This window comes from Dermacentor andersoni, unplaced genomic scaffold (genome assembly GCF_023375885.2).
Source record: "Dermacentor andersoni unplaced genomic scaffold, qqDerAnde1_hic_scaffold ctg00000041.1, whole genome shotgun sequence".
Lineage (NCBI taxonomy): Eukaryota > Metazoa > Arthropoda > Arachnida > Ixodida > Ixodidae > Dermacentor > Dermacentor andersoni.
This window is the reverse complement of record NW_027314754.1, coordinates 626,007-641,927: the sequence shown is the minus strand read 5'-3', so window position 1 is coordinate 641,927 and position 15,921 is coordinate 626,007. Positions and strand designations below refer to the sequence as shown.

Below are 15,921 nucleotides of genomic sequence, written 5' to 3'. Positions count from 1 at the left end.
TGCGGATCTAAGTGCCACAACCACATTATGCGGCTGCTACGGTTGGGATCGAACTCACGACCTCGGGCTCAGCAGGGCAATAGCCGCAGGGCTGCAGTGGCGGGTTTCGGATTGATAATTAGTGGTCCGTAGAGCTGGGAGTGGGTGTACTTTTACTTTTTTCAGAAGTTATTACTAATTGGCTCGTGGACATAAAATATGTCTTCCTAGGTTTACGTTTGTGGGGAAACTGCACACAACCTAACGCCATTCGCGATATTGGCAGGTAGTTCCGATTTCCACGCATGCAGCTGCGAAACGAACATGGAAGTCATATTCAGGCATGCAGAATGGAAGTCTGTTTTAAAAAAATAAGAACAAAAATAAAATACACTTTTCGTTTAAATGGTGACGTGCTCTTACGGGTGTTATATGTCTGCATAGTTCGTGAACGTCTGCGTGTTTCCTTGCGGACGTTATTACCGTATTAAGACAGTCAAATTACGGGTTTCCTTATTGTCTATAGGAATTTCACGTCTCAAATAAAAACATGGCGAGAGGAACCGCAGGCTCAAGCCCTAACAAAATAAGCTGTATTGTTACTATACAGCCACATAAATGGTCGCTACGGATATTAGGAGTACATATATCGCCCTTAGGGCGAACATGTTAACCGCCATCAATATTCTCGAAAACTCTTCTGAGCAAAATCGGCGTCAAACATTCCTATCGCATCCATCCTTATTATTGCAGCCGAGTCGTTTGTTGTATTAGTTGTTACTTTGACCGCTTTGTATTAGTAAAATTATTTACCTGAATCACGTAAGACGTCAGGTTCTTGCTGTCTCTGCCAATATCGTAACGCAGTATTGGGCCAAATCCGGTTTGGAGCAGCAGATCCGAGCAGTTTGTAAAGTTCTTCACGTGACTGATGCTTTTCATTGTTATCGGCCAGTCGCCGAGGGCGGAAGAGTTCATTATGTCATACATAACGTCAACCCGGTCGTCGGACTTTGTGACAGCTGGAAATGAACGAACAGAAAATATTAGCGTACTACAAAGTCAAGACGGGGGGCCTTTTGATATAGTGTAAGGCTTTTGCATCTAGCGTCTTAGTGGAACATTAATAATGAGAACCACAAAATCAGTTTAGGCTGATCATGATTGTAATCAGGCATTAATAAACGTCGATTGCTCATTGACCTGCTAAGCTTAGTTGAATTGGGGAATCGTGAGATGACGGGACCAGGTAACGCGGAATGCTTCTCCCCACGATTATTACACCATGACGAGAGTACCCGATCCCTTAGAAAAGGCGTAGAGTGCTCGAAAAACAGTCTCGGCATCCGCTGAGGGATGTAGCCACTCGTGCAAGCTTGTCACTTACCCTGATGCTTTCGTTTGATGGCTACGCACTCTCACAGAAAGTACCTGATGGTTTGCGCAGCTGACGTTTTTCACGTTGCGCAATCCGTTTGTGTGTTTAACAAATATTTAACAAAGTTTAACAATATTTAATAAAATATTATTAGCGATTTCTCATCTTGACTAAGAACAGCCGGCACTTGGTCTCATTTGCACAGAATGATACGTCGTTTTCTCTTTTCAATTTGGTGCAGGATAACGTGGACGCTTTGCATCGATCGTACACTCTAAAAAAAAGTTTACACCCTTTGGGGCGTATATTTGCCACCGAGCAATAATCGTCATCTCTCTTGCTTGCGTTTGCTTTCCTCAAAATGCTGCGCTCGTTACATTCCTGTCGAGAATGCTCTGTCATGCTGATAATGCGCATGCCGTTCGTGACTCGGAAGTACCGGGCTCGCAGCGTTAAAGAAAGGAAATGCAAGCAAGACAGATGATTACTGTTGTGTGGCAAGTGTAAGTACACCCCAAAGGGTGCAACTTCTTTTGGAGTGTAGAGCATTTCGTGAGCACGCGACGTGTCGGCAACGGACACTGGGAGCTCTTCGACACAAGATTGCGAGAGATGTGGAAGGCTTCACGAATGTGTGTTTCGACGCGCGATTCCGACGCACCCGAGCTTTAACATAACGAACGCGCCGATTAATTTGCTGTGTCATTGCTGGCGATAGGCGAGTGTGATAGGGGAAGCGTAAGGCGCGCCGAAGGAAAGACATACGACGAGACCGTAGATTACTCCAGGATATTCGGCTCCGTTACCTAGGCAACAGGCGAGTATGCGCGCTGCCATCAGGAAGCGACGGAACGCTGTCAAGGCCTGGGTGCAAGCCAGGTGAGCGGAGTTTAAAATCTTGTTCCCTGTAGCTATGAAATATTGCTTTGTGTGGGCAGGAAGTCAAACATTACTTTCGTTAAGCGCAAATGTGGTGGCGAGAAATAAGAATGAACTTAAACCCGCCGTGGTTGCATAGCGGCTATGGCATTGCGCTGCTAAGCACGGGGTCGTGGGATCCGATCCCGACCGCGGCGGCCGCATTTCGAGGTGGTCGAAATGCGGGACCGCTCTTGTACCGTGCTCTAGGTGCACGTTAAAGCACCCCAGGCGGTCAAAATTATCCCGGAGTACCCCGCTACGACTTGCCTCATAATCGTATCGAGGTTTTGACAAGTAAAAAAACCCCTGCATTAGTTAATAAATAAGAAAGCTGAAATGTTGCCGAGAAAACCCGTAAAAGACTACGTTTCATGTAAATTTCTACTCAATTCGGGCTCAAGACACTGCCTTGCCATGAAATACTGATGTTTATATTCTTCACTTCGTCCCAATTCCTATCGCTCCTTTCTTTCTTGGCATATAGCTGTGCCGGTGGAACTGGAAAGAGATAGTGCATCCCAGTAACGACAGAAGTAATGTGGCTCAATGTTCAACGTTGTTCTGGGTAGATACAAATATGAAATTAAGTGTATATACCCGCTGCGGTAGCCAAATGGCTGCGGCATTGCGCTGCGCACTACGAGGTCGCGGGCTCGATGCACCGGCGCGGCAGCTACATTCCCGCAGGTATTTATCAAATTGCCAAGAATTTGACAAATACGTAGTATAGTTTCTCCTACACGGTGATAAACATTCTACCTAGTGACAAAAGCTGTCATCTGCACATGATTGATGTGGCATTGCAGAACTTCTGGATTCGTGGCTAACAAAGATAAAGAATGCAGGCAGTGCGTGTACTGGTAGCATCTCTCGAGTGCAATGCACTATTAGAAAATTAACGGAGATTTACAAATAAGTTTGGCGCTTTTAGTGTTTACCTCAATTTAACACTTATTAAAACACGAGCAGCTACTCGTGCTACATTTGTGACTACACACAGCCCATGATTGTGCGTATGTTGACAGTGCAATGGTCAGCAGGTGCGCGCTTCAGTGTGTGGAGTCAATTCGTACGCTTTTTTCTTCTTTTTTTTTTCACACATCCCGCACTGAGTTTGTGTTCTGGCGTGGCAGCTGTGTCATCACTGGTGAACTATTCACAGGATCTCTTCCGCATGTGTGTGTGTGGGGGGGGGGGATGGGGCTTTATTTTTTGCAACGCGTAATTATTTTTCAACGCACGTTAGATGTCGTTGCCGACGCCGGTACATGGCGCCAACGTGTTCTTGCGCACATCTGAAAATAAACGCGTTCACGGAGGTCCCTGACGGAAGTATTCGTTACCCTGTGTATGCTTTCCCTACTACTCGTTCCTTCAGCGCAATGAGCACTTGGTGGGTCAGAAGCCACTGCAGTCAGCTCGCTAAGTAACTGAATATCCTGTAGGTCTCTTCTCAGTTACTGGTTTTAACGCCAACGTTGCAAGGATAGTGTTGGTTGAGGACGCCACCGGAGACAAATGAAACTGGCACGATTTTAGACGCCATCAGACGTTGAGATGTTCGATAAAAATTTGTTGTTCCTTTCTTTTTTTGCTCCGTTACGCAAACCGGAGCGGACAAAACAGCCCCGTAGGCACTGTCCCAGTTATTCTCGACGCTATTATGGCGCCCAGCAGCTTTCTGCGATAAGCTGCCGAGGCATCCAATCCTTCGTCACACGTTTGTACGGGAGCGACGAAAGGTCTCCGCGACAAGTTTCTCGCGAGATAACAGGCCCCCGTATACGGCCAACCCGTTGACGCAGAAAGAAAGACATTGTATAGCAATGATAAGACATGCTACTATTTTTATCCGTTGTCCAAGCATGGTCGTCCAAAGCCGAGAAAATATGAATACTGTGCGCGATCACTAATACGTGGCTTCTATCAGCCCGGTCGCAGAACTAGAGTACTTGGCCGTAGAACAATGATCATGCCCCTATTGATATTTCACGGTAGTCCGCGTATCATACCCTTCTTAATACGCCTATGTTCACATCTACTGAGACGAATCACTTCATTCCATCGCGTTGCTTGTAGTCTGTAAAAAACATTAACCGCTTTCTAGGCGACACAACTTAAATTTCCGGTTATCTAGTTATGCAGGGACGTGAATGTGTCAGGCACGTCAAGATAGAACTTTTTTGTTCACACAATCATTTGCGTCTGTATTCCGTGTGCATGGGTAAAGGTAGAACAATTGATAACATTTAAATAAGGCAATACGTGATTGTATGGCCGTCTACTTATTGTTGAAAGACGCTATTTTATATACCTGCTTTGGAGGTCATGACTGAACAAGTAATTTATTGAAGATTCGCACCTACGGATGCCTTGGCTGAAACCCGATTTTTATACATCAAAGCACCACTTTTAGGCATGCAGATCTTGATTGGCCTAATGAATCTTCTTTTATTGTTTTTCTTTTTGAACGATCTCTTCCTTGGCCATTTACCGCCACTTCTTAGTATCAAGTAGGTCTGTTTCTAACGTCTGTTTGTGCAAAATTGTGATGATAGTGCAGTACAAGGGCGCAATTGTAGATGATGACCGAGGACGGCGATGATGACGATTGTGATGATGATGATGATGATGCTGATGATGCTAATACGTGATAAAAAATTCCCCCGCCCTTCCACTCTCGGACTAAGGACGAGCAGCAAAGCTGTGGTGGGTTTTGCCTCAATCGACGCATTTATGCATACACATTGTATTATAATAATAGTAATTATCATCATCATCGTTATTATTATTATTATTATTATTATTATTATTATTATTATTATTATTATTATTATTATTATTATTATTATTATTATTATTATTATTATTATTATTATTATTATTATTATTGTTGAAGGACACAAACAACGAATTTCACTATATTTACTACTTCAATGTGAACTACGTGATTACGGAAAGTAGATGAAACTTAGCAAAATGTTAGAGTCGTCTTAGCCGCTAATCTTCATGTAATTTGTTTTTTTCATTCTATGGATAACACAGGAGTTTTTTGTAACCACACTCCCTTCGTACATGGCATGAGAGCAGACGGGAATTGCATAACGCTTACAATTTCACTAATTATGACTAGTAAATGAAATTCGGCGTAATGAAATACAGTTAGATCTCAATCTGACGAAACCCTATTTTAAAGAAATTCCAGAGATAACAAAAAATTACATTTCCCGGCAGGTACCCATGGTGTTCAGTGTTACCATCAACCCGAAATAACAAAATAAACTTGGCCAAACTCGCTTTAAGGAAGTTTTTCCTTAAATAAATGAGTAAAAAAAACTGTGATTTCTTTCTAATTTTGACACAGACGTGTGCTTTGAACGTGCGCTCTAAAGCTATCGCGTTAAAACGTCTAGGCGCCATTGTCACATCCCTAGCTTTAATTTGACGAGGCTGCACGCCGTGCCCATGCAAGGAACAGCCGACTCAAGACCACCTCGGTAGGGGCAGTGGTGGTTGCTTTCGTTATTTCATGGTTAATGCGACAGGTGGCTGGATTAGAGGCAAGTACAATGCCGCGGTAGCCTTTGCGTGTCGCTACGTTACACGTTTAGATTTCGGAGGACCGAAAAATTCCTATCTCGTTTTTACAAACTTCCCGATCTAACGAAATAATTTGAGCTTGGTCATCGCTACGTTAAATCGAGTTTCAACTGTTGTCGTTTAGCTGCCAATTTCAGCAAGATTTTTTTTTTTCGATATACCTACATTAGTTTGATAGCTAGAGAGCACGAGAAACTGCCTGAGTGAGGTAACTTTATTTGGAATCCGGCGATTGGGAGGCCCGGGCCTGGGCCGGCTATATGGTCACTGAGAGCTATTGCTCCCATACGGCTTCCATTGCTCGCTGGACGGCCCAAAGTTGGTCTTGGAGGTCTGAGCTAGGCAGCGCGGCTATCACAATATATCGTACGGCTTACGCACCTCATTCCCACCTCCAACTAGCGCAGGAAGACATTCTACTCCATCGACGTCAACTACAAGTTGAATCACTTTCCATTTTTTGTTATTATAGAGAGTTCCCTTCATTACCAATGCAAGTGAAAGTATCACTGTGGTTTTACTCGTTATACTACCAGTTAATTTTTTCCTCCTTAAGTGAGGTTCTCGTGGAACTATGTACCATTACTGTTCTTTCATTTTTGTTTACTTTGTGAGGCGCGGTAAATATGAGGGGCGTTCTTTCTTTCATTTGTTTCTAGACCAGGCTGTTTTGCAAATGTTTGACCAGAAAAGAAAATCTCCCCAGCATCTAGCTCCGTACGGTAAGATGTGGCACTTGATTTAAATACATTAAACATGTATAGCGTCTCCAAGTTGCACAGCATGTAAATACCAACTACGACTGAAGTAACAGTCCAGAAAAAAATTTAGTGCCCAGATAGTTCTCTCTCTTGGTTCTTAGAACATGCCAAGAAATTCATAGCGCAGTCACTACGTAAAACACAAACCTGCACAAGAAATTCATTTGCCTCCAGGACGTGCAGGTATGGTAAATAGACCTACCTTTACAGGCGTGGTAAGCTACGGCAGCTTTATCTGTTACTTTTTGGTGACCTCTGCCAATGGGTATTCTTTCAAGTATGCCTGTGAGGAATGAAAAAAAAGCGTATTAGCATCTTATGGAGCGCACAAGGTGGAAGTGCCTAATTCACTGTTGTGCATCGACAGCTTCTGCTGTCCTGCATTCTTCAGCATTCACTATTAAAGCACGCGGAGAAACGCACGTATTATCACGACAAAGTTACTTATTGTGAGTCAGAGATATTCTGCACCTATCGTTTTAAAAAGGAGGGAAATGGTTTATTCCCTACGACACATTTGTATAGATTATTGTACCAGTGGGGTGATGATAAAGGGGGCATACCTACTTGACTTATTTCACAGCCCTCTTTCTGCTTGCCATCTGTGCAAGATTAAACTCACGACTAACCTGATGTTGCCCATTCACCTGATCGGTAGGTGGCCATGTATTGTAACCTGCTTCTAAATAATGGCTGTTATGCGAATTTCTGGGGCAGTTAATAATGAAGCACCAGTGATCTTATTCACTTTATTCTGTCTGTAAAACGACTGGATGGTGACGAAAGCCGCACTCTATACTCCACTTGTTTGAAACGGTCCCACAGAAAGGCACGAACACGAAATGACGCTACACAAATACAAGCGTTCTTCTTATCGCTTATGTTCTTCTGTGACGCTGTTTCAAAGAAATGAACCATTGCCAGTTTACCCAACTGTCAATCTATACTGTACCATGACATGCCCTGTACACAGAAGGCTAACCTAACGGTTGAAATATTACATGTTCGCGGAAATAGGTTTTGCATCTAGATTGCATTCTCTATTTTTCCGTGAAAACGTATCAACTTTCTCTGTTAGCAACACTACTCTGGCTGTGTTTTCTTTCATGAGGTCCTTTTTTTTCAAGATAAACCTAACATCAAGCATTTCTTCTCGCACCTTGTTACACTTCGCCCTGTAGTTTATGATGATCAGTTTTCTCAAATTCGTAATGGAGTTGTGAGTTCTCAACGCTGTATACTCTCATAAAATACGCGTTTCACTGCAGCGGAAACTTACGCCGCGAAAAAAAAAAGAAAAGAAGGAAAGGACCACGCGAACATGGCACTGTGTCGTTCTTGCTTTTCGTTTTTCTTGCGTCACAGCGCGAGTTCTGTCGGCACCAAGGTGTGTCAAGCAGGTCAGAACCAGTGCAATATCAACATTTGACTTCAGTTGGAGCTTTAACAGTTTTTGGAATGACGATAGCAATGTTACTGACTGGTGCCTTTATTGCCATTACGCGACGTGTCAGACAGCCTCACCTCTTAAAGTTCTCAGCAGTACGTCGTTGAGCGCGTTGAAACTACCGTATGACGACTTCGTCTTCGGTATCTTGGTCTTCTTCACCCACCCACCGCAGGCGTAAGAGTAAAAGTCCTCGCACGGATCGACTGCGGTGTCCAGAGAGTCCATAATCATTTTTGCTGAAAAAAAAAGTCGACACAGCATATGAGATTGTACTTTTTCGTATGCCTGTAGTATATCACAGCTGCCGCAAAAGTGCTTCTGTGCTCTTCAAAAATTATCGACTGGGAACACCCGCCCTATTGGCTTAGGGGGTGTGGCGTTGCGCAGTACGGGCACGAGGTCACGGGTTCGATTCAGGACAACGGTGGCTGAATTTCGCTGGGAGGCGAAATGCGAAAACACTCGTGTCCCATGCATTGGGAGCAGGTTAACCTCCGGGGTGGTCAAGCGAAACTGACGTTCACCACCACTGCTGCGTGCCTCCAATCTGACCTTGGTTGTGACACACAAAAACCTCAGAAACCTCAGAACTGAAAAGCTGGATATTTTAGGGAAGTGCCTTCTACGTGACATTCCCTCCTCGGTATTTGTTCCCTGAAATTTAGTCTGCCATTTTCTTATACCGAATATAAGAAACTCTAATGGTGACACCGTTTTTCGAAAGTAACTCATATTCTTTATACTTCGCAGTAATATATATCTGACTTAGTAATCGTATATTGAAGCCCTGCCGAGTGGCCTGAAAGCTGAACGAAAAGATGGCAAGCACCTCTTAAGCGAAATTACTCTCCACGATTAGGACAAGAAAAATTCTCTATTGTTTACAGCATTACTACTATCACAAAAATTTTTTGTAAGAAACAGATCAATGTTCTAATATCAGCGACCCACTTCGGGCACAAAGCTTTCTGTTGAGCTCTAAATATATACATATATACCCTCCACTTTCGTTGTGAAATACAAAACGACATATGTTTCGTACACTGCTAAATACCAGCAGGCTTTTAATGCCGATAGCATTTTCGGCATTGTCAGACCAGTTCACTTACCCGCTATCTATGTAACCACCTTTGTGGGTCGCTAAAGACGGCACTGTAGTGTAAAAACATTGATGGCTCTCGCAGATTGTGGAGTGTACAATTGCGGAGCAATGCCGAAGGTAGTGATGTGTATTAATGTGCGCAGAACCTTTTTCATGGTGTTCTTCATTAAAAGAAAAGGATCCTCTAAAATTTCTTCCAGTTAATTTTATTCTCCGAAGAGTGTTATTCGTATTCCGTACACATATTTGGACACTTCTACTTGGACCTGTGGTGCAAGTTAGAATATTATGTGTGATGTAGCATTCTTCTAAAGGGGTCGTTAAAGTGTCAAAATAAAGTGAAGTGTCTTCGTAAACAGAGTTGAAAGGTCGCCTAATGGATGTTTGCTGTCTCCGTCGGTATGTCGTCATGTAGCGGCTTCATTTCCTTCGTTGTTTGTCGCAACATTTTACATTGGCTAGAGTTTTTTTTTTTATTTCTGGAGGTGCTTTCCCATTGTGCTAGGCATGAAATATTACCTGCGCTAATATCTGTCACTTCTAAAGAGAGCTCTCGCTCATCGTCCACAGTTTGCAGTCTTGGCAAGATTCGGTACAAAATTGAAAATTCAATAATTTTGCAGCTCTGCGATTTGCAGGATTCTGAACACGCAAAAGATATGGTGAAAGTAGAATTTCGATGGACAGAATTATTTGGCATCTGAGTGGTATATGATAATTCAAATCCCAGCACAGTCACAGGCTCTCTAGTGCACACAGTGACATCTGCTTTCACTTACAAAGATCACTGTGGTTTCTTTCTTTAGTTTTTTATTTCACCCATATTGTAGGCCTTTGCACAGGCCCAAACAGCAAGTGGATTGTAAAAATACGCTTGAGCATGGGAAAAACAGGAAAAGTAGAAAACGAAGAAAAAAATAAAAAAATAGAAAGGAAAACTGCCATGCAACCCTGGCATACAACACAAGACACTTTCCTTGCTTCTCATGAATTAAGGCATAACTAAAGGTGCTCAAAACAATTGCAATATTATTCTTTCGCGTGGTAAGCACAAGCGCCACATTATACGCCTCACAAATTTGAATTTCTTTTTTGTTACGCCTCTTCCACAAGGTTATAGCGCGTCAGACAAACTTAATTTTGTCTTCAACTTTATGAAGATTCAATTTATAGATTTACGCATGAGTCAGGGCAAACCATTTAACTATGTTTCCTATGTCTCTGAATCCACTGGTTGTCAGCAACATTTGACATAGCTCCGGATGTGTGATACCTGCGCGTGTCAAAGCATCACACTTCATTGAACACTTTTCTTTAAATGTCCTCACAAGGATAATACAGAGCAGCTTCAAATACCCAGGTTTCGAGTTCTTTCTCGAAAACGTTTGTTAGTTTACCATCAGAGAACACGCAAGCTGGGTGGACATTTTGTTCATCTTGTTTCTTTGTTCATTTTTATTTTTTCGTTGGCTAGCAGCCTAATGCTCCCGCACCTTCGATGTATGGGCCAAAGAATAAAATCACAAATTTGTGTAGCTTGGAGCACACAAATCTTCACGAAAGTAGCAATAAATTACGCCATTCATCCTCATAAACAGAACAAGACACAATTTTTTTAGACAGTCATTATGTAACCTACAGTGAAACAAATCACTTTTTAAAGACATACTACCACCTTTAGAAGGTTATAACCGTGAAATTTTGGCACAGTAACAAACACGCATGTCTTACCTCGTTCCCGGCAAACATCGGTGCGACAAACCTTATAGCGTCCTGAAAAGAAATGGGGCTCTTTCACAACGTCTGCAGAATCAAAATGCTGCTCTATATTTACTGTTCTATATTATCTGCAAGTTCGTGTGACCATCTACATCAATAAGGATGATTCTCTCAACTACACCACTTCAATTTATAAATCAGTGTTTCAGGTGCGTTCATATCTCGCTTGTCATATGTCAGAAGATTAAATCCTAAACAATGACAAGTGAGGCTAGTCAGTGAAAAGCTAAGCAGAAGCTTTTTGAGACCACTTTCGCTTTAAAGGAAACGGTTGTAGAACTTACCCCTTCCCCATGCCAAATTATACGGGTTCTGCGCAGGGGCTAGAAAAAAAAAAACGTAAAACAAAACAACTTGATCATCTCAATATAACAGCCCAATTCGCGGCTTATTTCTTCTTGGTGACCCTTAAAATAACGCCATTTCTCAAGATAATACGCAATTAAATTCAACTTACCATTCGCAAAAAGCGCCTGTCTTTTCAGTGTCTCACAAGTAGTCCCACTGCGATCGCTGCACTTGACCCGTCTGAGACACCGGCGGTGATTATTTCTACAGGCGTAACTAGCACGTATTTCTTAGGCGCTGTTAGTAAAGCTTCTGCTTATCGCAAGTTTTCTTCGTAAGTAAAATGAACAAGCTCACACCCTGCTGCCACAGTTCATGGCGCTAGTCGAAGTCGCTTGTTTCTTTGTAGTATAGAAAACACTGATACTGTTTCAGTTGACTAGCTGCAAACTAGCTTTTTATTGTGACTATACCCTAAGGAATGATCCGCATAAATAGTATGGAAGTTTAACAATGGATTACGATTGTGTTGCTTGAAATAGATTTCTTCTGCGCCCTTTATTCAGTGTGTACAATGTTGTCGTAATTGACAGTGATATTGTCCATTTTAATGTTTTCAGAAGATAGCCTCATGTCATTCATCTTAACAGAAGCATGCGGTCTAACGAGTTGTGAATCTATCTACTCGGCGTTTTCTGTATGCTCCGCTGTATTGATTCGCAATGTAGTACTTCAAATTCATGTGCTTGCAAATGAAGCCATCAGAACTTTATGGAACACACCAACTTTGAAGCACACACGTCTACACCGACAGGACCCGTCCCTTCGACTTCGACTCCCATCAGGACTCTCTCGACTCGACACAGCAGTACTTTGCCGACTGTAGCTTGGTGTCACTTGCACAAGATATTTTGCCTTCCGAGTCGGTATGGACGAGATCGCGGCTTGCAGTCACTGCGGCGGCGAGGAGACCATAGAACATGTACTTTGCCACTGTCCTCGATACAGCGCGCACCGGTTGTCAGTAGCCACCACGCTGGCACGCCTCGAGAACAGGCCACTTTCAGAACATTCAGTCGTGGAATGCCGACATGAGCTGTCGTCGCACCCAAAATTGGTCAAGGCTTTGTTGACCTTTTTACGTAGCACTCGCCTATTAGAAAGACTATAATGATCCCATTCCGTCCCTCTTTATTTTTTATGCTTTTATTTCTGTCATGCTCTTTTTCTCCGTCTTCCCCTTTCCCTTTCCCTTGTGCAGGGTAGCAAACCGGAGCTTTTAATTCTGGTAAACCTCTCTGCCTTTCTCTCATTTGCATCTCTTTCTCTCTCTCTCTCGATCATAAAACGCCGAGTAATTATTGTCAAGAACATCAAGCATTCCTATAGTGATTAACCTCACTCCATGCAAAGCAAATGCTAATGTTATCTACAAAAGGCGCCGCTAAGGTTCTGGGTATTAATATAATTAATTTGTATGCGCCTGAGTGCATAGCTGAGAACTCCACGTACTCAGAAACGCACATTCCAGACACACTTCATTCTGAACAGATTTGTGTTCACACTGCCTCTTACACTCGCCAGACAGATATTCGATGACTTATTTCTGAGAATCGAGGGAAACTACATCGAAATCCTATTTGGTTATCTCGGGTGGGCTCAAGCGCATCTGACCCAGCATTGCTGGTTTCCTTGGGTTTAACTTACTAGTTTCTGCATTATGTTCTAATGTATCCCTGAAAAAAACGACGTCTATAATTTATTTTACACAATCCGGAAGGAACTTCAAGTCAGGAACATCAAAAGTACTCTGCACATCAATATAGTAGTACAATAGTAAGCACCATATATAGGTGTAAAAACAAACCAGGGGCATGTGATGCTCCAATGTGCTGGTGATCAGCTCAACACACACCCTCACTGCACGTAAGCCGACTTTACTCAACAGACTTTGACCTGCGATTTATGTGCGCATATGTAACAAAAGGGTTATGTGCAGCTTTCAGATAAACTCATCACATCACGGTCACCGAAACCATGTCGTTCCGGTGAATGAATGTCTTCATGTGCGTGATGCAATAGCACGGCTGCATGCGCTATGTGTTGACGGGGTTGCAGAGTTCATTAATCTTTTATGGCTCCATCCAGTATAGTGTGTGTGTATATGTGTGTGTGTGTGTGTGTGTGTGTGTGCGTGTGCGTGTGTGCGTGTGCGTGTGTGTGTGTTTGTGTGTGTGTGTGCGCGCGTGCGCGCGTGCGTGCGTGCGTGCGTGCGTGCGTGCGTGCGTGTGTGTGTGTGTGTGTGTGTGTGTGTGTGTGTGTGTGTGTGCGTGTGTGTGTGTGCGTGTGTGTGTGTGTGCGTGTGTGCGTGTGTGCGTGTGTGCGTGTGTGTGTGTGTGTGTGTGTGTGTGTGTGTGTGTGTGTGTGTGTGTGTGTTAGGGGCGTTGGATTTAGTGCCTGGCCATAGTGTGTGACATTTTTGTAGGAGATTGCGCTATGGTCTCCACTTCAACCGCACAATTACAAAACATCATTGTAAGCCTGCAGCGTTTCTAGCACGCAGTCATCTGCATATAAAACAGCCAATCATGCAGTTAAAAACCTACCTTGATGCTCCTCCATTCCCCATGAAGTCGGTAATGTAATCCATAATACCGCACTGATCAGAACTGAAAGATTCATACTTTAGACGTGGCTCCAATGTCTGTTGAGCAGCAAGGACACTGCAAGGAAAATAAATATTTCAACGAGGGTTAAAAAATGCGCCATATCGTTTGCCAATCAATGGACTCGTGCACCTTTCTGACAGTACGTTTCGTGCTAGTCTTTGGGTATTGCATGTCTACTTCGATTCAGTGAACTGTATTTGTAAAAGAAAAATGTTCGTTATTGCTGGTCTCCTTCCTTGTTACGATGATTTGGTTATAACCATGCGCCTGGTTTTGTCTTTGGGAATAAATAAAAGATATGTCTCCAGTGTAAGCAACATGCACCAATGAGTGATTTCATTCTAAAACGCAATTACGGGGCTCACACTAATCTTAACGGTGCACATTTCAGATATATTTTCTTGTATTGAAGCAACTTGCGTCGTTATTTTGCTATCTTATCTTTATCAAGGTTTCTATATTTGGTCTTCTTCATCAAGCCTTAGCTTCGCCATAACAATAGAACTGTCAGGGGGACATGCTAACGATACCAACATGAAATGACAAAATTTGCAATATGTACGCGAAAAAAAAAACATTACGTTGAAGAAAACAGTTAAGTATGTGTTACAAATAGCAATAAGAATAATCAAGTACGCTTCCGTGAGCAATATAACAATTTTGCTTTATTAGACCAAATTGCCAGTAATCTTAGTCTTCACCTTTCTGCGACTTAGTTGTCTTGTTTAAATTAACGCTTCGTAAAGAAAATTTTTAGGTGGGAGCGAGTGATGTCATAGAGGAACGTCTTTCATTTAAAAGGTTTGTTATTGTCTCTTATATCAACATTTCATTCTCCTAAAGCACTTACTAATTCATCATTCGAAACTTTAGTTCGATGTTTAAAACCCTAAGTGCTTCTGCCTAAGTTTCCATTCCATCAGATATTATTATAGCTTTCATTTCGAAGGTACCATATGTTTGGGAGAAGCAACGAGAACTTACAATGCATATTTTAAAGCATTGAAATACTTGTTTGTTTCTTTTTAGCGTTGATGCAAACAATGAGTATTTCTATAACAAAGGTTTTATACGCTTCCTCTACCTTTCAATACCGGGCGTCTTTGACTCTTTTCCTTTCTTACCGCGATGATGAAGTGTGCATGCGAGCTACCCAGGCTGCGAGTTCCAAGAAAAAATGCAGAATTGGTACAATTTGATTGTGTACAATATTTGCTTTTTTTTTCTTTTTTAGCTTAAGAGAATGGTTAAGGAAAAGTAATAAGGCAACAAAAGTTAGAAAGTTTACCCTGCAACGGTAAATTCTTTTTCTTGCTTGCAGGGAGCTTAAAAAAATCACTTGCTTGTGAATAACACAGGGCATGAATCCATTAAAAGAAATATTTCGTTGCGGCAGTTGACATTTTTTTGCATCTGTCATAAATGTGGAAATATTTACTCCTCGCAACAATTGATGGATGACATATTCATTTTATTTCAATAGGTCCTATGTGTCAAGTGATACTAATTGATAGACATATTTTTCTTTATTTCGCTTCTGATTAAATTTTCAAACAGCCATCCGGGAAAGGTTGCATCGCTGATCAGTTGGCACCGAAAGTCAGTGATACAAACAATTGCATTACAGTCAGTAACGTATCCTTGGAATGGCCATATTTGCTTTATTGAGACCAATTTTTTTATTTCAGAAAAGCTCCCATCAAAACGGGAATTTGCAGTGATCAACACTGAGTGAAGTAGAGAAGCATTAAGGGGGAGTCAATGTCAAGGTATCATAACCTGTATCCTGCCGCTTCTGTTTGTATGATGTATATATTACAATCCGCTCAATTGTGTTTTTCAATGCATGCCGCCATTCTCATATTGTCACTGTAGCCTGTCTTATTGTGGCCTGTTGCTGTTCGAGACAGGCCATGCTTCAATTTTAAAGCGAGGCTGTATACTGCTAGCCGATTCTTCCGTCCGTCTGCCTGTCGCCTGTAAGCCGAAAAACT

The 15,921-nt window shown here is 42.4% G+C and overlaps 1 protein-coding gene across 2 annotated transcripts in view; it reads right to left on the bottom strand.

The window, feature by feature from the left end:
• The window catches only part of LOC126517432 (neprilysin-1-like), a 64,647-nt gene that overhangs the window by 29,762 nt on the left and 18,964 nt on the right, over positions 1-15,921 (bottom strand). The window contains exons 2-7 of one of the 2 annotated variants that reach the window (XM_050167152.2): positions 13,865-13,981; positions 11,255-11,293; positions 10,923-10,964; positions 8,164-8,325; positions 6,842-6,922; positions 793-1,001 (exon numbers count right to left, since the gene is read on the bottom strand). In XM_050167152.2, coding sequence (XP_050023109.1) covers positions 793-1,001; positions 6,842-6,922; positions 8,164-8,325; positions 10,923-10,964; positions 11,255-11,293; positions 13,865-13,940 — 609 coding nt within the window. In that variant the 5' untranslated portion in view covers positions 13,941-13,981. The remainder of the gene's footprint in view (positions 1-792; positions 1,002-6,841; positions 6,923-8,163; positions 8,326-10,922; positions 10,965-11,254; positions 11,294-13,864; positions 13,982-15,921) is intronic. The other variant, XM_050167153.2, reaches the window with a different exon arrangement.